The sequence below is a fragment of the Netta rufina genome (genome assembly GCF_964035555.1).
Source record: "Netta rufina genome assembly, chromosome: 1".
Taxonomy (NCBI): domain Eukaryota; kingdom Metazoa; phylum Chordata; class Aves; order Anseriformes; family Anatidae; genus Netta; species Netta rufina.
This window is the reverse complement of record NC_140123.1, coordinates 103,308,884-103,332,803: the sequence shown is the minus strand read 5'-3', so window position 1 is coordinate 103,332,803 and position 23,920 is coordinate 103,308,884. Positions and strand designations below refer to the sequence as shown.

The following is a 23,920-nucleotide window of genomic DNA, read 5'->3' as shown; positions in this document are numbered from 1 at the left end:
GCCAAGTTCTTAGCCCCATCAAAATACCAGTGAGATTCCTATGTACAGAATTCCAAGTTTGCAAATTGAGGGTTCCCACATGGGAAATAAACCAACAGCAGAAAGATGGCCGATAATGCATTTGTCTCAGTTCTGTGAGGTGTAGAAAGAAAGAAGTGTGTTCTAAGTGTAAGAGGCTCTAAAATACATACAGATGTAACTGATCCAACTAGTTCAAAATTATTACTGGTCACTGTAAAGTGAAAGAATTGCTGAAATGTATGGCACTTGAAAGAGACTAAGAAAGCAGCAGTTGCTTGCCTGTAACAACACAAACATTACTCACTAGAAACTTGAAGCTGTAATTTTGAAAAAAGACTTTTATTTAAAAGTAGTGAAAACATTGGAAAAAGTATAAGTTAACCATTTGTCAGTGTGTTTAAGAAGCACAAAGTATATTCTTGTAGTTAGCCCCAACATGTTAACATGATTTGCAAGTTCCTGCCTTCTTTCAGGCTGTTTAAGATGGATACAAGAAGGTTTCTCTGATTTAGAGCAGTCGCTCATAGAACAGGAGATAGGCTTGTGAACTCAGCACTTTTGATAGAGACACAGCTTGTACGTGGGTATCACTGATGTGGAACCACTGTCCTTTTACTGGTTCAGTTTCTAAAGCTGTCAAAGTAACAATTTAGGAGATAAAGTTATTACTAGGAACTGAAGTACTTAATCCTGTTACTGTTTGGCAGTAAGAAGTAATTTGTAAAATTACTTGTAATTATTTACCTTCAGGAGATTGTCCTTTAAGGACAAGATCAGAGAGATGTTTGTTCATATTTCTCATTTTAGCATAAGCAGTGTAGTGCCCAGACCTCATTGTTCCACTGTGCTCAACAACTCCATAGAGAGAGTATAATACTTTTGTACTCCCTTCGGCCACATTCTGTAAAAGTGAAAGTTATGGTAGGTCAGTCAGGGACTGGATTCTAAACAGGCTAGAAAGTAAACACTTCTATTTGTTTGCCAGTGAAAGGGAAGTTGTCATTACAGGTCCATGCAAGGTGCTACAACTATAATCAATGGAAATACACTGACAGGCTCGAGTACAAGTTGCACTTCGAAGTTAAATTGTATTAGCACACAATAACGTGATGAGCATTCTACACAGATTCTGCTAAGCAGCTTAACTGTGAAAGCATATTAAAACATGGGAAAGGAAAATTTGACTATTTTTTCCACTTACTTTACATTTAACTGTGCAGAAAGGAGCCAAGTCAATCACTTCTGGAAACTTGATATGCCTGTTAACCTTCCGTAGATTAAATCCAGCCTTAAACAGACATAAAGGAGGGGAAAAATCCATAATGTTAAGTGTAGCACATTAAAACCACCAGGTACTATGTACTCATGAAACTATGAGGACATCTCTTGCTTTTCGGATACTGTAGCATGCCTGATGATCTAATTTTAGATTGCCAAAACTGACAAAACTTCTACTCTCACCTTATTCAAATAATCTTCCAGTAACAAACTGGAAAAGCAAAGTAAGAGATGACAAATGTTTTTTCCTTAGTTGTATGAGTCTCTTGAAATATCCTACACATTTAATTTTCTCTGTGGAATGCTTTTCATCTACTAAGTTACCTCCCTTATTTTATTTATTTAAAGCATTTCAGTCAAAATACTTAATGGCTTTAAACTGAGAAAAGGCAATGCTGTCTCCTAACCCTATTTATTTCCTATTTTTCTTCTTGAAAAGTTAAAGCCCTAAATTTAAAAATTTCCAGGAATTTGAGGAAAAAGGTAAGTCACTTTACTTTGGTGCCTATAAATAAGACTTCAGTTGTATTGTTTTCCATTCAACTGGCCTTTTTGTTAAATTCATTTAGTAAGGAATCCTATTCTATCTGTATGGAAATGCAAGAGTTAGGAATGGATGTAGTTGCAGGAAACAATGCTAACATACTACTTAATACAGTAAGTAGTAATCACAGTGAAGGAATACATTTCAAGTAAGCTCACAAAAAATGTTGCCTCAATTACTACTAGAACATTTTTTTTCCCTGGAAAAGAACACCCCAGTCCCTACCATCACAAAAAGAAAACACAAAAACCTACCAAACAAAAACAACCCTGCACACAACTACCTCCCAAATGCTGAGGAAAAAAAAAAAAAAAAAAAAAAAAAGAAGAAAAAAGGCTTATAGGAAAATGGAAACATGCTAACATTAGATTTAAGTTAAGCTATATGCATATATACGTATTAGACACACACATTTTTTTTTAATAACAACCTGTTTGTTACCTGTTGAAATCTCTTTAAGTGAAGAGTTAAAATTGGAGGAGCAAGAGAGATTAGCATTTGCTTTTTGGCATTAGTATAAACATACTTCTTTTCACCTGCAGAACAGAAAAACCATCAATTAATATCTAAAGAAATGTTACAGCAATAATTTATTTTCACTATTTATACTGTTACAATGTCATCCACTATAGTGAATGAGAAACTGAACATTCCCCTGTAACACAATGAAATGTGAAACTGCCATCCTGCAGCTCCCATATCACAAAAGTAGCTGCTCACATCATGTCTAAGCAGCATCAGCAAAAGCAGGATGAATTCTCATATGCTCTCTACAACTCAGAAACTGCATGTAGCTTTCTTCCACTGGTCTTCTGAGCAAACATCAACATGATTTCCCTATGACTGTTACAAGAGAATTTTCATATTTGAGAAAGGAACAGAAGTCATCTGGTAAATAACCACTTCCTACATTCATCCACAAAATGAATTTCTAGATTGCAATGATCACGCTACCCCAAAACCCAAAACAAACCCACTCCTCTCTGACCACTCTTCTTTTCTAGTCCTCCATTATTCTGTATGCAAGCTTGTGAGCCCATTATTCTGCTCAATTAAGAATTTGTATTAGCATGTGTGGAAGAGGTTCTCACAACCTGCACAATAAATACTGCTCTGATCAAAGCTAAGTTTTAAGTTACATAAATGCTGTTTTAGGAACAGCCCCATCAACCACCCAAGCACTAGATATGAACCCATATAAGAGCAGATTACTAAATTTGTTAAAAATAAAAAAAAAGATAATTTATCATACTTTTCATATTCTTTGGTCCACAATGTCTCTGTGTACATACATCACAGAGTAGTTTATTCTTCTCACTAAGTTTCTCATTATGGGTGAATTGATACAAACAGTGATGTATTGAACCTTCTTCTGGGTTCAGGTCTTCCCTGTTTGCAAGAGTACAAAATGCCATTTCAGGATCTTCTGTCAGTACTTCACATGTCTTGGCTGGAACAGTTTGAAGGTCATTTAAGATGCTCATATCCGATTCAACATTATCATTCAAGTGTATTTTTGAAAAGTCAGTAGCAAGCCCTTCCTCATCTTTGTTTTCATCATCCTCATCTTTCAAAGATAGGTTGTCAAGGCCATTGACAAGCTTCACAGGAGAATCTAAAACTTCTGTGGGGAGATCCGTGAGAGACTCCTTTTCTGCACACTCTTGTTCTGGTTTTCCTGTATTTTCAAGCATGTTTTGAACTTCTCTTTCAGTTCCCTCTATACTTAAGTCTTTGTGAGTTAAGCAGTGATCTTTGCAATCATTTGGTGATTCCTCTTCTTGCTTCACATCAGGAGTTTCAGAGTTAATATCTGCCTCTCTTTCCTGGTTATATTCTACATCTTTTTCTGACTGTTCAGTAGCACAGATATCTGTCAACTGAAGTACTTTTCCTTGGAGCTTCTGCTGGCGGCGCTGGCTCTGCAAATTGATAGGTATAATGTATACGCATATAAAAAGTTTCAATGATATTTAGCATTTCCAGCCATTTCTTTATCAAATTATTTGTTGTATGTCATAGGTGTCAAAGGGGGAAGTTATCTATGATTTCATAATCTGAGGTCATCAGTTTAACTAACATTGAATTTATCCTTGCTCAGATATAGCCCCCACTACACCTCTGAATATTATCTTATTCCTATCATGGCAACTATTATCAGAGCATGTAACTTCTCCATAGCTATGACATACATACAACTGATCGTCGTGGTTGTGCATTTGACAGAGGAAAAATTCTAAGCCATCCCTTCCTCCTCTATCTCAACTGAGGAAGCAAAAAGAAATTTTTATTTTTTACCATAAGTTGCAAGTACGTTATTAATATAAGTAAAATATTTATCAAAACCAACCTTGGCTTGTTTTTTGGCCAGTTTCTTTGTTTTTTTCTGAAGGTGCTTACTTGTACCAAGGGGCTCATCTCTCTGTTTAATGTAACAGCCATCATTTTTATCCTCTTCTTCATCTTCAGATTCCTTCTCTTTGTTTTTTTTAGCATTTTTCTCATTTGTATTTTTTATTTTCTACACACAAATAAAAAAAAAACAAATATTAAAAAAAAAATAACCACAGAAATAGATATGTTACTGTCCTGAATAACAACACAGAATTTCAGAGAAAACTGCAGGGACGTTATCTGAGTTTTCGGCTCAAAATGCAACATTTCACTGATTGTAACATACGCCTAACACATTGATGCCAGCTACCCTAATGCCCAAGAGGGGCATTTCACTCCAGGAGGACTCCACGTGAAACAATGACTTGCAGCATGAAACAGTATCAAAAAGTATGCCTATCAAGGCTGAATTCTGAACATATAAAAGGACATTTATATCTGTTAGAGGCAAAGGTAATCTAATTAAATTCACTGAGGAGTAGTATTTCATTCAAGTGAAGACATTTTCAGTTCAACTGTGTGCTGCATAATTTGTAGTACTGTCCTTTATTTGCTTCTGTTAAAGCAGAATTTGTTCATTGCAGACGACATGAACCCTTTAGTTGAGGGGATTTTATTTCAAAAAGCATTACTTAGTTCTTGTGTGAGCAGTGCTACATGGCAAATCTGACATATTATATATGCAGATTGCCAGTATGAAACCCAGAGAAATCAATTTTTTGAGTGTCAGTTTTTGAGATCAATCATATAAACCAAAACAGATCAACTTACACGAATAACTCTCCTGAAAATCTTATTTTCTACCTTTTGGGGACAAGTTTATTATTTTAACTTCTGAAACGCACATTTAGAAAGCTGCATACATTAATCCCTCCTGATTACAGAATAAAGGTCGTTTTATTTGCTTATATGAAAACAAGTCAGAAATAAAACACGTACAGTTTCTTACCTGATCATCTGGTACAGGAAGTGACAAATCAAGGAAAGATTCGTGGACCAAGGACACCTTTAAATGAACATTAAACAGTCCAATTTAATTTTTTGTAATTGGCTGGCTTGCTGTCAATAGGCTTATCTGTACATATCCTCGTTTGCATTCAAAGCATTCTTCTACTTGTGTGTACAAATGTAAAACAAAGCTGTTGGTAAATATAGATAATTACTCATGACCAAAATCTACCAGTCACATTACTCCAGAAGTAAGAAATGGTTTCCCAAGTTTTGGTTTTCTTATAACCTAGCACATGGGAACCCAATTTAGTGCCTATGGGATTGATTCTGTGATCAGCTGGGATATTCATCTAGCCCACTCACTAATATCTGTAATTAGTTTGTTCTCAGGATGCATTATCCCTGCAGTGCCTTCTTCCTTATCTATTTTCTCACAATCCCACAATCATTCCCATGTGAAAAATGGAGACCTAATAGTCTGAGGGAAAAAGAGAGTTCCTAGCAGCACTCTGCTTAAACAGAAAAATTCATCCTCTTTACAGTTGGCACCACTGGAAGGTGTTCACCAGGAATCTGAGTAATTTTTTTTTTTGGCAGAGGCAGATTGCTGATGTTGCTGCCCTCTTTTTTTTGGAACTCTTTTGAAAGGAACTGGAAGATTTTCTTCCTTTATGCTATAAAGGAAGATTCCAGCCAAACCATGCCCCTCTTCAAAAAGCATGTAGCTAGTCAACTCAGAAACATTAACTGAAGCAACTCTCTCTAACTCCAGTTATTTCTACAAATAGTTACTCTGGAGTTCTGTGGATTACATAAAAACATGCTCTTGGGTATTTAAGGCAGGCAGTTTACTTACTGTTCTGCATTCCTCACACATAATTGTACTGGTTAATTCTCCACCAAAGATTCGATCTATGAAACTTTTCATTCCCTTTTTCTTCTCATATTCTGAAAATTGACAAAGTATATAGTAAAGTTAGTAATATTGCATATAATATATAATTTAATGATAACATACCAAATTAAAAATGCAGTATGTAAAACATACATAGCATGTGTCAGTGCCTGTTCTAGTTTACTTAGGAAGTACAGCAAGATTCTTAATTTAAGATCCTTTTATATATTAAAGGAATGGGTGTGAAGACACATTTACAGAAGACACTTTGACTGAACTGACAACTTCACTGCTTTCTCAAGTCAAATGCATTTTTTATTTTCTTAGAACTACTATATCCCAGTAGGAGTTCCTGTTTTCTCCCCGGATTTAACTCAGACAATTGTCTGAAGCTAAAGAAAAAAATAAAAGCAACAGCTTTCATCGATATAAGTGCTCTACAAACACAATTTCCTCAAGTTATCTCTCCCGTGTAGCACATACTCTGCACTTAAGCTTGCTCTTCATCTTCTAACCCGAAGTCATGTTGAAAAGTTTAAACATTCTTCTGTTCAGTGTTGTGTTTGTTTTTTTTTTTTTTAACAGCAATAAAAATCCAACAAACTTGTTTTTGATAGCACTGATGAGTAATAATGAGCTATAAGGATTGAGCAAGTCATTACATTCATGTGCTAATATCTTAACTTCTTTCACAGTATTTGAATAATTAAAAACTACCCAAACATCTTTTAATGTATAATGACTGTAGAATCAACTCTCTTTTACTCTATTACAAAAGAAATGCCACTGAAGTCAGTAAAACCTTTAAATAGACTATTTAACATTTACAAGCCTTATGTTCTAGATACATACATATTCAAGATGTAGCATAAATCTGCTTATTAAATATGTATCTTTTAGTCATAACTGTTACCACTAGTTTGCCTACTTGAATGAAAAGAAAAATGTACAGTTATCACATCATCACTGACATGCATTTTACCTTTAATTTTTGTTTTCAGTTCTTCTTCATTTTGTTTGTTAGAATCGGTCAGGGCCTTCAGTATTCCAACACTTACTCGCTGAAATTTTCAGAACAAATTGACATTGCACAATTTCTTAAACTAATTCAGTTAGCTTTACAAAACGATTCATATGGAGAAAGAAAATCTTTACTAATTAAGAAAATCAATACAAACAACACAACTGCCTACAAAGATGCAACAGTTCTCACGTTTTGATATTAAAAAAAAAGCCAACCAATCAATAAATACACCATAATATTACAATTAGTGTTTAAGAAATATTTTAACATCTTTACGTTAAAAGACTTCCAACATCTTTGTTGTCAACATGGACAGTGGGATGAAGTGTACCCTCCTCAGCAAGTTTACTGATGACACCAAGCTGTGTGGTACAGTTGACAAGCAGGAGGGAAGGGACGCCAGCCAGAGGGATCTGCACAGGCTTGAGAGGTGGGCATGTGGAAACCTCATGAGGTTCAACAAGGCCAAATGCAAAGTCCTGCATCTGGGCTGGGGCAATCCCAAGCACAAACACAGGCTGGGTGAAGAATGGATTGGAAGCAGCCCTGAGAAGGGCTTGGGGATACTGGTGGACGAGAAGCTTGACGTGAGCCAGCAATGTGCACTTGCAGCCCAGAAAGCCAACCGTATTCTAGGTATCCATCAAAAGCCAGCAGGGAGAGGGAGGTTATTCTCCTCTCCTCTGCTCCACTCTTATGAGACCCCACCTGGAGCACTGTGGTTCAGCTCTGGGACCCCAGCAGCAGAAGGACATGGACCTGTTACAATGAGTCCAGAGGAGGGCCATGAGGATAATCAGAGAACTGGAGGAATACTCTCCTGTGAAGACAGGCTGAGGGAGCTGGGCATGTTCAGCCTGCAGAAGAGAAGGCTCCAGGGAGACCTTACAGCAACCTTCCTAAAGGGGGCCTACGGGAAAGCTGGGGAAGGACTCTTGATCAGGGAGAACAGATACTCTTGATCAGGGACTGCAGTGATAGGACAAGGAGTAAAAGTTTAGATAAGATATTAGGAAGTTCTTTACTATGAGGGTGGGTGGTGAGGCATTGGACCAGGTTGCCCAGAGAAGGTAAGGTCTCCCTGGAGCCTTCTCTCTGTGAATCCCTGGAAGTATTCAACACCTGCTTGGATGGGCTTTGGGCAACCTGGTGTGGTGGGAGGTGTCCCTGTCCATAGCAAGGGGCAGGGATGAAATACTTCTCAAAATTAGATCTGGACAATTAAAAAAAAAAAAAAAAAAAAAACCACAAACAAGAACACCATGGGATTCCCACAAGTGTTCTTTTAGACTTTGCAGAAAAGAACACAAAAAGGATGTGATTTAGGATGACTGCACACACTCCAACTTAGTATTTCTGTAGATTTGGACAAGTCAATCTACTTCCTGAAGGTCAACAGACATTTATATGAAAAATGTAAAATCAACCAAAGACCCTTTAGAGCAAACAAAACCGAACCTTTATACATGATTTTACTGGAAGAGCATAGAGAATAGCCAGTATATTGCTTTCCAGAAATGCAGAAAACACCATTGCTTTTGAAACTTACGCAACAAGGGCAATCTTTAAGAGATACAGGCCAAGAACAAATTTCTTTCTTTGAATATTCTTTTGTAAAATTAAAATCACAATACTTGTGGTTGCTCCTTTGCAACTACTCAGAGGTTGTCACATGCTACACCTCTGTTGTAATATGCTGCAAGTGCTTATGGGCAGCACAAAGCACTCTACAAGGGGTTGACTTCTCTGAGACAGAATGCTTTTTCTCCCCTCAGATGGGGAGAAAGTCTTGGTCTGGGGTAGGAGGAAAGGTATAGGCAACTGTGGAATTACCACTCACTTGGATTTCTTCTGCTCTCATGCCATCAAGTAAGTAACGAAGCAATTCTTGACTGTCTTGCTGCTGATAACCTTTAAATCGTATTGCTCTGTTAATTGAAATGTAAATCGATAAATGAAAAGCATAATTGACCTTAGAGATAGACAAAGTAAGAAACAATTCATTCCAAACATACAGGAACAAAGTCTCAAGCATTCATGTATACAAGAGCAACAAATGTAGTACAGTAGTTTCTAAAAATGTAAGGCTAGACAATCTGAGCATATCACTGGGTATCTTTTATTTTACTTCTATTCACTTATATTTTGGCTCTTTATCCTTTTTTTTTTTTTTCCAAAACTTTTTACTTATTATGGAAATTTTACATGCTGTGATGTAAGATCAAGAAAAAGAAGAAAACTGACCTTTGCTTAAGCAACTAACATTTTTTTTCCATACTCACTATACCATGCAATTATACAGATACTCACTTTTTACAAACCTGAGCAAAAAGTTCCTTAGGGGTAACCACCCCTTTCTTTGTCTCTTGCATTTCTGTCAGGAACTGATGCATGGCTAATGTCAAAGGACCTGGTGGCTCTAGTTTTATTAGCTGAGGTTCCTGTTTTAAACAAAAGCAATAGAATTGTTTGGCCTTAATTTGATGGCAGATCCTTCTAGAATTAAGTTTTTCCTTGTCTGAAATTCCAAACTGACTAAATTCCAAAATTGCAGTACGTTAAACTAACAAAAAACAAACAAGAAATGGTTTCTCATCACACAATATCAAAACACTGGGCTAAGAGTCCTTAACTATTTCTTGCTTTTAGTCAGGAAAATACTACAATTTCTTAGAATGCACAACCCTTCTTTCCCAGCCAAATCTCTATTGTAATGATACATGCATTATTTAAGTTAGTGCTGAAGACATCCTCTAGTTTCCTACATTGCATTTAGATAAATTACACTATATCAAAAGTTACGTATTTTCATCACTTTAGAACTGAGAGGGCACTACTGACTTCAGTAGTAGCTCTATTAAATTCAATGGTGAAATTCCCATCAATTTTACATTTTAAACACTAACAACGTAAAACATTTTAAGTTAAACAGCTTTAAAATGCAGAGTATTGTTTGTTTCTTTAACAGAATCGGGGAAAAAAAAAAACAAAACACTATGGAGGCTGAAGCTTATATACCACAGATAACTCAGGTGACTCAATTTTAACTGTCGTGTCAGGCATTTTAGCTTCTTTGAGCAGCTCCCTCAGGACTGGAGTTTGTGATAAATTCTGTAGAAGAAAAAAGACAGACAAAAGGATTGGTAGCCAGGGAACAAGATGATGGGCAAAGGAGCTCCATTTGCCATGAAATTTGTGGCAACCAGATTAACAGCAAGTTATTTTCGCCAAACAGGACTAGAATGGTAACTTCTACCATGGACACAACTTTGGAAATCCTAACAATGCTTAACAGCTAAAGATAAATTACATAGAGCTGATGGGACTTGCAACTATCCTGTTTGTGTATTACTTTAGGTTGCAGAAACCCTAAACGTACTACTATCTGGTTTGAAGTCAAAAGGTAAAAGGTAACTATTTCCTTGGTTTAAAACATGTTAACAAGTAAAAATGAATTGTATTTAGTGAAACCTGCAAGTACAATGGGAAATTTGCTCAAGTAAAGCTTCAGTATCAAGAATGCATTTGCTGAATGAATACATACAAAAAAAGGAAGCTCATTTTATCCAAACAATTCTTGACTCACATCCAAGACACACAAGATGGCAATGCAATATGCTCATGCAGTTAATATTGACCTCTATTTGATTTTCCTGTTGCTGAGAGAGAGTATTTTGTTTCAGTAAATGCCCATAGTCTTTGGTTATTAATCTCGCACATTCTAAGAGGTCGATGAGGGTGATGAACCAGACTGTATTTTTATTTTTTTACTAAATTAGGAAGTTGGCATGCTTAATCTCTATAAAGAAAAGATGCTGTCCCTCAAAGACAAGGCAATTGGTTACATCTTCACTTAGTGCAAGTCTGAACCTGCAGCTCCATTCCTTCATACTGTTGTGGGCCAACACACTATTTTTAAAACGAACCCATCATTCTTGGCAGATAAAAATCATATTCGACTTGTGCCATTGTACAGTAAAGAAGGCGCTTTTTTTTTTTTATGTTTTTTTTTTTTGTAACTCCTTTTTTGTTCTGCTTAATTATTTTTAAAAGCAGCAGTAACTACTGTACCTGCATCACTGCATTAAAGAAACACGTATTCCCCAGGTTACTAAGTCCTTTAACAGTCACTTCTGAGTTAGTATTTGAAGCAGAATTCTCTTCTTTGAGAGAGACTTCTTTTTCTTGCTCATTTCTGTTGTCTTTTTCTACCTTTTTATTTCCGAAGTCTTTATTCTCTTGCTGTTTTTCTGCTGGAACAATCGAACAAACATATATTAACCCAGAAACAAGGAACGGGATAGGAAAAAGTTGTTACAGGCAGCAGCAATCTATAATGTTTAAAGTTTAAACATATTAAAATTAATTCTGTAATTGTATAGCTGCAACACTACTGGTTTAATTTCTTAACTCCTAGCACTTAGTCTAAAACAAGCCAACAAACATTGGAAACCATTTCAGAGCAGCATAGAATTTAAACATGACACTTAGTTCGCAAGCCATTAACGCCAACAATTTCTGAAACTCAGCATGTGTTATCTAAGATTTCATTCTTGTTGCACCATCCTCTATGTTAGGGGTTTCTACAATATCCAATAAGATGACATCTGAGATAATATCCCTCTTGACATGGCCTTATTGTCTGAAATTAAACACGCAGGTTTCCCACTGTCAAAGAACTCTGATGTTCACTGCTTTCATCTAAACAGATGAAACTGGGAGGTCCATGCTCTTCAAGACACATTAGATATTTACCCCTTATTAACTTGTTGTACAGCTCTAGAATTCAATGACCTGTTAACAAAACCATAAATGAACTCTAGGTAGTTTTCAGAGTAACACCTGTAGTGGTTCTACCAGTTTAACAGTCTAGCCTTGATAATCTTTCCAATGTACATGGCTGTGAGCCAAGATTGACTTAAGACAATGTAATAACAGCTCAGAGAAAACAAGGAGAATGGGCAATGCAATCTTTGCAGATGAACAAGAAAACAGCTGGAAGGTTTTCTGCTCACAGAACAGGCAAATGTCATACTTATTTTTTTCTCCTCTTATTCCTGTATTTCTGGTTTCTAAAAGATATGGGTACACTAAACAAAATCCTGGTCAGATTAAGTGGGCTAGGATGTTATGATTTCAGAACTCTGACAAAGAAAAACATAAAGGAATAAATTTGCTTTTTAATGGACCATAAAGTGCTCCAGAAACTAATTATTGTACATTCTTGATTTACAGAACTGTCTGCTGCATTAAAGGGACTTTCTGACTTACTGTCTATATACTATAGTCACTTACCTGAACGTGACGAGTCATGACAAACTTGTTTTTTAACATATTCCACCATCTGGCCCAACCGTGTTGAAGTACTATATGGAACTTCATTATCACATATGTAGCACCTATATCAGCCCACGCACCCCCAAAAGAGAAAAATAATTAGTTCTATTTTTTCTATTACAATTCCTCAACTATTTACTTGTTTGATGAAATTTATTACACAAAGTTATAAAATTACAAGGTTTGTTTTGTGTGTGTGGTTTTCTGTTTTTTTAAATTTTGAATTCTTACAGAAGTGTTCGATTTACTTCTCATTAAGAAAGTAAGTTAAAAATTATCTTCATTGAACAATTTCAGTGATTGAAAGTGATGACCTGCAAACATAAATTAGACCCTTAAAAGATGTTCTTACAAACCTATGCTACACGCAAAAGTAGCTGGGCAACGTTTGCCTACATAAAGAAACTGAGATATCAGCCCCATAGGAAACTATTTGCCAATTTTATAGCATGGAAAAAAAAATCTGTTTATTCTAGCCAACAAAGTGTTCACTATATTTAAACTGGAAAAGAGTGCTCCATTAGTCCTGAATGCCTTTTTTAAAGTTTTATTTTGCTCTTTTGTTGCAGATATAAACCTGTTAATCTTTTTACAGAGAAAGAAAACAGATAGTTAGACCACTAATTTGTTTTAAACAAAATTGTGAGAGAAGCTGCGGTAATATAGGCTTGAGTAAGAGTTAAATTCTGCCAGAACGCATACAGCATAAGGAGAGTTGTATGTACCAATTTTGTAGTTCTGCCCAATCAACTCTTTGAAGAGGTCACAAAAGGTTTTGAAGAGAACACAAATACTTCTGCACTTTGAAACACATCAATTACAATTAGGCACAAATGCATTTAGCAGATCTCAGGATCACCGTAAGTCAGACTAGTTTCCGATCTTAAAAGCAGCAGAAGTCTGCAGTAAATTGCTTTCCTGTATCTCTAGCATCCTCACTATTTGCTGAGAATATTCCTGCTTTTTCATGTCTCAATGAGAGAAAAACAAAACAAAACAAAAACTGGCACTACCTGTAGAATCCTTGAGTAGGTATTTATTCTTTTTTTTTTTTTTTTTAAATAATTAACAAGACTGACATTCTTGCTCCTGGAGTAACATACAATAGTTACTTCCATGGGAAATTTTTAAACAAAATAAATTAAAAAAATAGTTGAAAGTTGAAAGGTTAAAGACTTGAAATTATCAAGAGATTGATAATGATGCCTATTTGACCAATGGGTGAAAGGCATACTGAAAACATTGCATTTGTCATAAACCCAAAATAGCACAACTTAATGAATTACTAGAACTCTCCTCTTTCTTTCCATGCTCAAAACCATTTCTTTAGCAGTTTACAGGTATTATTCAAGTACAATTTCAATCATGTATGCACACACACTGCAGACATTTACTCATACATCCGTAGAATTAATAAATTCTGATTAAAACTGCTTTTTTGTACTAATCACCAGGGTGAAATATAGTTCTGGACTGTAGTACTGATTTATAACAATAATTTACACCCCATATACCATCCTGTGAATAACCTCTTGGACAAATCTGTACAAATGAAAAATTCTAGAAGGAAGCAAAATACCTTGCTTAAATAACTTCCTCTCATTCACAAGTAAGTTGATTTAAAGACTACAGAGATTTTAGAACTGAGAAAATTAAGTGTTTAGAACCCATATTTTTAAAGCTGATTTAAAAATCACAAAAATAAACTAATTCATTAGCAATATATATTTCTAGCAATGTCCATTTCTGTTCCAGAGTACAATGGAAACACTAGTCATCACACATACGTGCGAAACATTATCTCTTTACTTGATCATGTTATATAAAATGAACAAACAGTAGGTTTAGAAAGAGGTGACTTTAAGCAAAATCAAAACTATGTCAGATACAATATTTCTGCATGGCATCGTTTAGAATATTAAGGTTCTCCCTTCCATAGTAACACTATTTATTTTCAGAGAAGAAAATACTACCAGGGAGATAGAATTTATATTGACAGATCCACTGGCACCTTGTAATTCTACAGCTGTGCTTCTTAACTATATCTATGGTATGAAGAGGTCATAATTACTGGGGAAAAAAAATGAATCAAGTTTTTCATTAAGCGTGCATCAAGAAAGAGCTTCCCCCGAGGGCAAAAGTTAAGATTTAGAGCTACATAACATGCTTCCATTTGTCAGTAATCTGATCAAGCAAAAGCAGTAAAATACTAAACCAACATTATTTACTACTTGGTCAATTCCAGGTTCAATTATGAAAGTTTTCTAGTTACAATTTTTACAGAAGAGTAATATTTATTCAGCAGATTTTAACAAAGACTGCTGGGATTTTTGTGTGTGGAATGATTTATATACATTTCTAGAGTTAACTCCCAGAAATCACACAGAAAACACAAATTATATCCCAACCTCTGTTGCCTTCTATGTGTTAACTGTTGCCTGACAAACTCACCACACACTCCAGTTGTCCAAACTGAGAACCAAACAATGGGGATCTGATCTTGGCGTTGTGTAATGCTTTAAAGCATGCTGTTCTGGAGAATTTCTGCCACAGCCCTATAATGTTGATAACCAGAAGTGTCACAAAATCCAGTTGACTATCAATGAAACATATATAGTCAGTGTATAAAGTATTTAAATGAAAACTGTTTTAATTATGTTCAATTAATTAGAATAAATAGATGGCTCTATTTCAAGACAGTTATTTCTGCAGAGAGAAAAGTACCTCACTGGGTGCAAAATAACCATAAAGTCGCCTGAGCACTGAAAATCTAATTTACAAATTTCACTTTGAACCGCTTGAAGAACGCAACAGGAAAAAAACAAACAAACAACAAAAATAAAACCTCTTCAGCATGCAGTTCTAACTTTAATAAAATAGTGTTAGCACAAGATAATACGGGAAAATAAAAAATTAGGAGCATTAATAGAAATTAATATTTTCTTAGAGAAATAATTTGGACTTTCTAGGAAAGTAAGTCTCAAGACTGTATTTTCACCTTAAGTCTGCTAAATGCCTTTGTGCCAAGCTTCTAAGTACTGCATTTCTAAGTACTTCACTTGCAATTCAGAGCTGACATTTTTCGTAACACTAAAGTATATCAAATCATTCATGTAACACCACCTTTAAAATAACAATAATAAAAAAGTTGTAACAGTTTAGCAGTTTTAACTCTGTTGCTCTGCTATATTAGGAGGCACTGGAAGATATGAATAGAAATAACAAGAAAACAAGAGATACCCTGTGGCCACATTTTAGACATAACCATATGGAAGGGCTTTCGTCCGTCTCCTCCTCAGAATTCTCTTGTGTCTTATTGTCTGCCTTACAGTCCTGGCAAACGTGCCATTCCACGTTCACAAGGGCCTTTTTCAGATGACCTTGTTCCAGTCCTTTACGAATATGCCTGCACGTAGGTTCTACAAAATAAAAAGCACAAGAATGCTCTAGCTACCGTAACAAATGTAGACGTGTCTAGACTTCAAAGACACAGGCTGAAAACCAGAAGCTATGATGACCTTTAGCAAACACACCAGAAAACTTTTCAGAAAATATTTTGTTCCCACACCTCTGAGGGAGCAACCACAGCCCACTGCTATGGTTTGCAGTCTCCAAGACAGCTCCCAGCTACCTACAGAAGTGGAGATTATGTTTCCAGCTGAGCTGTCTCTGTGAAATTATGCTGCAGAGTATGGTAGAAAAGAATAGCAGAATCATCCTATCGATACCGCTATCACTTTGCATTACAATTTTACACCCTACTTAGGGCTGCATCTTCTGGGCCTGCATCTATTTAACCAAACTCTGCTGAGAATATTTGCTGCTAAGAGAAAATACCAGAAGTTTATTTTTAATTTTCCTTGTTTTCATTTTTTGTTGGTTACACTGACACTTGAGAAGGAAGAAAAGCCATCTGTAAGCTTAAGTATTATGCTGAGAAATCAAGAGTGACAGACAACAGACACGGCAAGCTGATTCAGGTTCTTCAAAACAACTAATGAGGAATATATTTCAAAGACTTCTGATTTTTTTTTTTTTTTTTAAATACAGCGTAGGTTCAGATGTTTATTATCAGCAGCCTACCATTCTTCACTATTTGCAGTTACATATGTCTACATTTCCAAATACAAGGTCAAATATTTGACAGTATGAATAGTTATCTCAAAGTCAAGAAGCGCAGAGTAAAGAAACCCATGCTATTAGGAAAGCATCATGTGTACTTAGTATGTTAAGATCATATTTTTGTCAAACTTTTATTGAGAAGAATTACTTAGTTGTTTATGTAATTAAACAGTCTTAAGCCTTAGGGCTACAGAGGTGTTTTTATTGATTAGCCAGAGACAGCATAACAGCTCTGAAGCTGTCTTTGCTGAGGACTGTATGCACAACTACAGCCTCAAGATGCTAAACTTTTCTTCACATGAGCTAAAACAAGTGTAAGTTTTGTACCTACAGTTCCATTTCTGACCAAGCATACAGGATTTTATCTCAGTACAAACACCAGCTGGTAAGAGCCAAATGCAGATATTTAGATGCATTATTTAAGCTGTTAAAAACAAGCAAACAAAACCCACAGGCTTCATCTTCAACACTGTGTTTCTTAAACAAAGGTTTATATCTTGGCTGCTACTCTACAGTGGAGTTACAATACTTTCCATTTCCAGCTTTACGGGACTTTATAAGGGTAAGCTAGCCTGTTATTAGCCAAAGAAGTGATAGGGCATCAGCAGTTGCATCATAACTGATTTTTTTTCTGGAGAAAGATAAGGAACAGTCATAGCAGACTATTTGTCTTTTTGACACAGAAGCTAACACAAGACCAGGACAAAAAGACCTAAGAACAGGATAACATCTGAGTAATAGTTTCCAAGGTCTTATTATTATTTTATAGCATACTTACAAAAGCAGCAACACTAAAGATTCTTAAAGGACTTCATTTATGTGAACCCACACTCTATAACCACATAGTGAAGCTACCTGGTGTAAAGGTATTCTAATATCAAAGACTTCACAAGCCTTCTTTGAGGTCAGAACAAAGATCTATTTTTTTTTTCCTGTCGGACTACAAGACTTCTCTGAAGAAACATACCCAGCATATCCAGAGACTCATCAGACTGTGCAGTTTTGCCTTTGATGCGTTTCTTTCCCATATTTGCAGCCCTTGATTTTCTTTAAATAGAAGAGTGACCTAGCAAGGAAAAATAGGAAATTGGAAATTACATTTTGGTTTGACTTAATAGTTGCTAAACAATAAATTATTTCCATGGCTGAGATGGCCCTTGAAATGAATTAACTTGTTTGACATTTTCAAAAGAAATTAATTTAATTATACTTTAACATGAAGCAACTGCAACTGTGGTAGAGACAAGATGCCAGTGTGAATTACACAAAAAAAAAAGCCTTAAGATCTTAAATCAAAAGCAACTGCCTTGTTCCTCTTGTGCACTAAGTTATATATCGAAAATCCTATATACTTTTAAGACTAACTAAAAACAGAGGGATTTTAGGAAATGGAATTGGGTTTGTCCTTATTAGATCTTCAAGTTTTTTTCTTGCATTTACAATCTTTCGGTTTTCTTTACTGCAAATTCCTTCAATCTTTTTAAAAGCCTGATGCATGCGAGTACTCTTAACACATTTAAAAATCCAAAACCAATGTGAGTTCCAAATTTTAAGTTTTCTTTTTTGGGGGAAAATTTATCATTGCCTTCCCACCATAACTAGCAAATAGGGGGGCTGGTATTTGGTATGACTGTAAACCTTTCTAGACAAGAGTGACATTTGAACAGAGCCCTAGGCCAAGTGATTCCCTTCAAAAACTTGGCTACTACACACACAGCAGGATACTCCACCCCCCACCTCCGCCCTGGTGAGGCCCCACTTGGAGTCCTGCATCCAGGCCTGGGGCCCCCAGCACAAGAAGGATGTGGACCCTATTAGAATGGATCCGGAAGAGGGCCACAAAGATGATCAAAGAGCTGGAGCACCTCTCCTGTGAGGACAGTTTAAGAGAGCTGGGGCTGTTCAGCCTGGAGAAGAGAAAGCTCTGGGGTGACCTTATGGTCTGTATAGTGGCCTTCCAGTCTAGCAGCCTCCCCCCTAAAGAAGGCCTACAGAAAAGCCGGGGAGGGGCTCTTTGTTAAGGAGTATAGCAACAGAATGAAGGGTAATGGTTTTAAACTAGAAAAGGGTAAATTTAGATGAGATACAAGGAAGAAATTCTTTACCATGAGGGTGCTGAGGCACTGGCACAGGCTGCCCAGAGAAGCTGTAGATGCCCCATCCCTAGAAGTGTTCAACACCTGCTTGGATGGGGCTTTGGGCAACCTGGTCTGGTGGGAGGTGTCCCTGCCCATGGCAGGGGTGGGTTGGAATCAGATGATCTTTTAGGTCCCTTCCAACCCAAACCATTCTGTGATTTTTATCTTTTAGTCTGCATTCTTTAAGGCTCTGTGACTTATTTCACAAATATTAGAATTGGCATTTGCAGTACACTGAAAACATGAAACCTAAAAAGGTTCAAAATTGAGTGTGTGCAGTTTTATGCAGCCTTTGCAGACCTGCCTAACTCTGTTCTCCACCCCTCAAGTCAGCTTCATGTAAATGTGTCAGCACGCCACTTAATCTGACTTGTAACATCCATCCTTTCAAAACCATTTCTTACCTTGAACTCAGCACCACATCTGCCCCAGCTGAACAGCTGCCTGCTTGGAGCTGTCACAGCTAAAAACTGAAGCCAACCCATAGGGATCAAAGACCAAGTAAGCCTGTAAGAGTTTAGACATGATACCCACAAAGAGCTTTTTGTAGGAAGAACCTTTTCAGAGGCGTGCTTTTAGAAGAGGTGACCCAGTTAAATGACAGCCAGGCAGCCACTTCAATAGCAGAAGTAACACCTTTTACAACTGAGCATTCAATTTGTTTGGAAAGAGAAATGACAGCTCATCCAATAAACTCCCTCTACAGCCTGTCATTCCACACAAGCTACAAAACTCAATCTTTTACAAGCTACTCTAAAGCATTAATCATAGAATGGCTTGGGTTGGAAGGGACATTAAAGATCATATAGTTCCAACCCCCCTGCCATGGGCAGGGACACCTCCACCAGACCAGGCTGCCCAAAGCCCCATCCAGCCTGGCCTTGAACACCTCCAGGGATGGGGCAACCACAGCTTCTCTGGGCAGCCTGTGCCAGGGCCTCACCACCCTCTGAGTGAATGATTTCCTCCTAACCTCTAATCCAAATCTCCCCTCTTTTAGTTTAAAACCATTCCCCCTCGTCTCGTCATTAACAGATTGATCAGAGTCGCTCTCCATCTCCTTTAAAAGGCCCCTTTAAGTACAGAAAGGTTGCCAAGAGCTCCGCCCGGAGCCTTCGCTCCTGCAGGCTGCCCAGCCCCAGCTCCCAGCCCCTCCGAGCAGCACGGCAGGGCAGCACCAGCACTCGGCGCTGTTCACTTCACCCACGCCGCGTGAGGACAGACCCGTCCGACAGGCTCCTCTCCAGCCTCTTCCACGAAAGCAGCCTACGCAGGGGGAAGCACGGCAGGGCTTTAATTTCGCTCCCAATTTCATGCCCAGCAGCGCGCACCCTGACGCACCGCTCCCCCCCCCCCCCCCCGCCGCCCATGTGCTGCCCGGTCCCGCCGCGCAACCTGCCCCGCCCCGCCCGCTTCTGATTGGCTCCCGCCCTCCTCAGCGCCTTAACTGACAGGCACCGCAGCCAATAGAAAAAGCCTCCCCCCCCCCAGCCGTGAGGCCGTGAGCAGAGCGCCGCGGAAGCGAGCCGAGGGGGAGCGGCTGCGCCGGGGGAAGCTCCGCGGGCACGGCCGGGCCCGGCGCCTCCCGCCGCTCACCTGCTGCCGGCGCGGCGGTGCGGGCGGCTGGGCGGCGCATGGCGGCCGGGGGCGGCCCGGCTCCTTCACCTCAGCGCCGGGCAACGGTCACCGGCTGCCGCGCCTACTTCCGGTGCGCTGCATGCTGGGAGCGCGAGGGAACGGCGGGGCGGAGGGGATAGGCGGGGAAAGGGCAGCGCATGCGCAGAGGCGGCGGGTGAAGCGGGGAGGCGGTGCCGCGAGGGGCGGGGAAAGTGGGCGGAATAGGCGGCGCATGCGCAGTTGTGGGCGGTGAAGCTGCAGCGCCCTGAGCATGGAGGCGGTTCTGGCGGGGGAGGGGGAGGAGACGGGTTAATGGCGACGGGCAATGGCGGCGCCCCGGGCTGCCGCCCTGACCCCGAGCCTTTAACGCCCCCCGGTGGGGTTAGGTGTAGGTGCACGATGAGCTCCTTCCCGTGGTAGAGCCGCTCTTCTCTCCTCTCCCCCTGCTTTCTTTTTCACTGTAGGAAGCCGCAGGAATGGCCAGCCGCGAGGAAGCCGAGGTGCAGGTGTCGGAGCTGGAGCTGCTCTCCAGCATGTTTCCCCGCCAGGAGGAGTTCCTCGTCACCGACCCGCTGGCTCTGGCAGAGCTGCAGCTCGCCGCCGCAAGCGAGGCCGCGGAGATGCCCTCTTCAAAAGTCCAGTTCACCCTCAACGTAAAGCCCGAGGTCCCCGGTGCCTCGATGGTATCGTAAAGATGTTCGTCTGGGCGCTTTGGGGGTTGGATTTTTAATTCTCATCCTAAAAATAACATTGGGGGCATTTTAGGGTTTCCTCCAACTTAACATTTCATCGTTTTTAGGTGGAATTCTGTATGGTCTGTGCTTTACCGTTTAAATATCCAACTGTTCCACCAGAAATTACGGTGAGGTATGTAATGAAAATATACAGATATAATACCCAAATCAGTCTTTTTTGGTTAGTTTGCTGTTAAATTAAGCCAGAAGGACAATGATGCTGAAGAAAAACCTACAAGGATATGATTTCTTCAGTTGCTTCAGAAATAACTGAGAAAAAAAGTGAAAAGCGAAGAGTGCCATCTTCTGTACAAAGGGGTCAGATGTAGCTGTTGTTCCTAGGTTTGATGCTCAAGAAGTCTGGTGTCAATTCTGACAAGGCTTAACACTACTTAAAAGAGTAACAAGTTACCCAGTGGTCTTATTCTTCCCTTGTCAAAATGCTGTTACTCTCTGGCTATTTTTCAGGGAACTTTTCTTTTTAAAGAGGTACTTTCTATCATTCTACATTATATAAATTTAGTTCAGTCACCATGCTTACTTCTTATGTGCCTTTATTTTGATTCTCATGTACAGACTGGTAGTACTATATGCGTACTCACGAGGTAGCACAATGAATGTTATTTATGATCTTTTTGTAGCTAATTTGACTTAAGTATCAACAGTAAGTGCATGTGGCCTGATTTTCTCTTTTTTGGCAGCTTGAAGTAAACCGTTTGAATAACACAATAAATCATAAGCATATTACAACTACACTTTTTTCTTTTTTTTGTTTGTTTTTTTTTTTTTTTTTGTTTTAGGTCACCATTATTAAGCCGCTCTCAGCAGATTCAGCTGAACTCAGATCTAAAAACATATCTAATGCAAAACTGCAGTGGTGAGCCTTGCATGTTGAGTGCAAGAGAATGGGTTAAAGACCATGCATCTGCTTACATTGACAGAGAGCTTTCATCCTCCTCAGTGACGACATCAAATGCCTCGCAGTCAGAGGACATCATTTTCACTAGATTGTGGATCTACAGTCACCACATTTACAACAAGCAAAAAAGAAAGAATATTATTGAATGGGCGAAGGAGCTCTCTCTGTCAGGGTTTTCTATGCCTGGGAAACCAGGCGTTGTTTGTGTAGAAGGTCTACAAAGTAACTGTGAAGAGTTCTGGTCAAGGTTAGTTTTCCTTTACACTTAAATGCCGTTAGTAGTTTTAATGTTGCGTTTTTATGTGTTGTGTACATGGCGAGAAGGCGAGACGCTCAACCACCTTCCAGCCTTTAAAGGTCTGCAAAGAAGGTTTTTTTTTAATCATAATGTTTTTGCAACTCAGAATAGCCACTGTACTGCTCGATACAGCAGTCAGAGTTACTAATTCTTGCACATTTATTTCCGTTCCATCTTCCTCCTTATGTCAGTGGTATAGCCACGGACTACAGTAACCCAGGCTTGTTGGATATTTATGTGTTTATATTGCCTTACATTCATATTTTATTCTACTCACATCATTTATGTTTCTGTGTGGTGGAAACTAAGCAAGCATTACTGTTTTTAATAGCTAAGAGAGTGTGACTGCATGATGAGAACATTAGTACAGGCAAGGCAGAAGTGAGCAATGAAATTGAAATTGCATCTTCATCAATTATTTTGTGATGAAAAGCATTAATGTTTTTGACAGAGATAAAATGAAACAACCTGCTGCTTATGGGAATATTTGCTTGTGGGTAGCATTCCTGTGACCAGCTCGGGAACCATTATCTCTGTCCAGAAATTTGTGTATAAATTAAATATATTGATGTCTGTGATAATAGCTATTTCACAGTATTTGCTAAAACAGTCTGTGTTTTACGGATAGATTTATAGTTCTCTGCTTGCTTTCAGAGTAAGAAGACTAACGTGGAAAAGAATACTAATTCGGCACAGAGAAGATGTTTCTTTGGAAGGTGGAGGACATGCTGAGATCCAGAAGCAAAGAAAGTTTTCCACTTTGGAAGAAAAATGTTTTGATGCGCATGGTCCCAGAGGAAATCATATGGATTTGGGGCAGCTATATCAATTTTTAGAACAAAAAGGATGTGCTGACATTTTTCAAATGTACTTTGGGGTTGAAGGGCATTAGGTTACCATAGGTGCAAGTGCCTACATTTGTAAGTTAATCCTTGTAACAGATTCCTTAGCTGTTCTGCAGCTGTTGATCAGAGAGGGAATTGATTATCTTTGCTTGATACGACGAATCCAGTTTTCTACGAAAACAAACATTCAGTTCGATCTGAGTAGTGAAAGTGACTGAATGAATGCTTTATTGCAGGGCCTGATTTTAAAGGAATTTAGGGGACGTAGCTAATTACAAGGAATGAAAATAAGTTTGATAACCTGCTGGGCAGAGCTACAGAACATGGGTTTTTAGGGAATGAGTATATGAATAGGAATTTAGAAAAATGAAGTGTGGACATCTGAGGAGAGGAAATGTGATGTTTACACAATGTTATTGTTTACATACACTACATGAAGACTTCAGTAACAATCTTTTACTGTTCTTTCTACCTGGAAGTATATTAAGCGATGAGGTTAATACGTTTAATATAAAAATAAAACAGGAGCACCTCATTCATGCAAGTAGGATGCGGTAGGACGCCTTCTCTAAGTAAGGCACGAGACTTTTTTTGTAGGTAAGCGTGTGTATGGGTGAGGGATGCTGCCGTGTACCCACTACCTCTGTCTCCTCATGACACAGTAGGGGCTGGGCTCCCTGGAGGTGCCCTCCAGCATAATAAAGAATGCCCCGCTGCGTTCAGGACCGTGCTGTGTTTTGTTATGTTTTTGTACCGGTCTCGACACCCCCCTGTGCGATATTCGCCGATACCTCACGCAGTCC

The 23,920-nt window shown here is 38.5% G+C and overlaps 2 protein-coding genes across 7 annotated transcripts; one reads left to right on the top strand and one right to left on the bottom strand.

Annotated features, from left to right (window-relative positions):
* Positions 1–380: 380 nt before the first annotated feature.
* Positions 381–20,437, bottom strand: USP16 (ubiquitin specific peptidase 16). Of its 4 annotated transcripts, none has more exons than XM_084285062.1 (18): positions 20,301–20,437; positions 17,534–17,632; positions 15,685–15,863; positions 14,896–14,999; positions 12,403–12,506; positions 11,179–11,360; positions 10,126–10,218; positions 9,418–9,548; positions 8,948–9,035; positions 7,066–7,144; positions 6,045–6,136; positions 5,187–5,243; positions 4,194–4,364; positions 3,096–3,765; positions 2,285–2,379; positions 1,223–1,309; positions 766–922; positions 381–654 (listed from the first exon to the last, which is right to left on the bottom strand). In XM_084285062.1, exons 2-18 carry the CDS (start codon positions 17,592–17,594, stop codon positions 530–532), a joined length of 2,475 nt encoding a protein of 824 aa, XP_084141188.1. In that variant the 5' UTR covers positions 17,595–17,632; positions 20,301–20,437; the 3' UTR covers positions 381–529. The 4 variants fall into 4 exon arrangements, with proteins under 4 accessions (XP_084141188.1, XP_084141189.1, XP_084141190.1 ...); XM_084285063.1 differs by having other exon boundaries at positions 11,179–11,357; XM_084285064.1 differs by lacking the exons at positions 14,896–14,999; positions 17,534–17,632; positions 20,301–20,437 and having other exon boundaries at positions 15,685–15,824.
* A 167-nt stretch (positions 20,438–20,604) lies between these two features.
* RWDD2B (RWD domain containing 2B) lies at positions 20,605–23,843 on the top strand. Of its 3 annotated transcripts, XM_084281717.1 has the most exons (5): positions 20,605–21,004; positions 21,121–21,188; positions 21,856–21,932; positions 22,017–22,221; positions 22,927–23,843. In XM_084281717.1, the coding sequence occupies exons 1-5, from the start codon at positions 20,798–20,800 to the stop codon at positions 23,162–23,164; spliced, it is 795 nt and encodes a 264-aa protein (XP_084137843.1). In that variant the 5' UTR covers positions 20,605–20,797; the 3' UTR covers positions 23,165–23,843. The 3 variants fall into 3 exon arrangements, with proteins under 3 accessions (XP_084137843.1, XP_084137842.1, XP_084137844.1); XM_084281716.1 differs by having other exon boundaries at positions 21,856–22,221; XM_084281718.1 differs by having other exon boundaries at positions 20,896–21,017; positions 21,856–22,221.
* Positions 23,844–23,920: the final 77 nt, after the last annotated feature.

Excerpts from the sequence above, each read along its gene's own strand:
- USP16 (XM_084285062.1), bottom strand. The coding sequence starts at position 17,594 with ATGGGAAAGAAACGCATCAAAGGCAAAACTGCACAGTCTGATGAGTCT. Across the intron at positions 6,137-7,065 it reads ACTGAAAACAAAAATTAAAG|AATATGAGAAGAAAAAGGGA; the intron begins GTAAAATGCATG and ends GTCAATTTTCAG. Across the intron at positions 923-1,222 it reads TCTGCACAGTTAAATGTAAA|AATGTGGCCGAAGGGAGTAC; the intron begins GTAAGTGGAAAA and ends TCACTTTTACAG.
- RWDD2B (XM_084281716.1), top strand. The coding sequence starts at position 20,798 with ATGGCCAGCCGCGAGGAAGCCGAGGTGCAGGTGTCGGAGCTGGAGCTG. Across the intron at positions 21,005-21,120 it reads AGGTCCCCGGTGCCTCGATG|GTGGAATTCTGTATGGTCTG; the intron begins GTATCGTAAAGA and ends CATCGTTTTTAG. Across the intron at positions 21,189-21,855 it reads CCACCAGAAATTACGGTGAG|GTCACCATTATTAAGCCGCT; the intron begins GTATGTAATGAA and ends TTTTTGTTTTAG.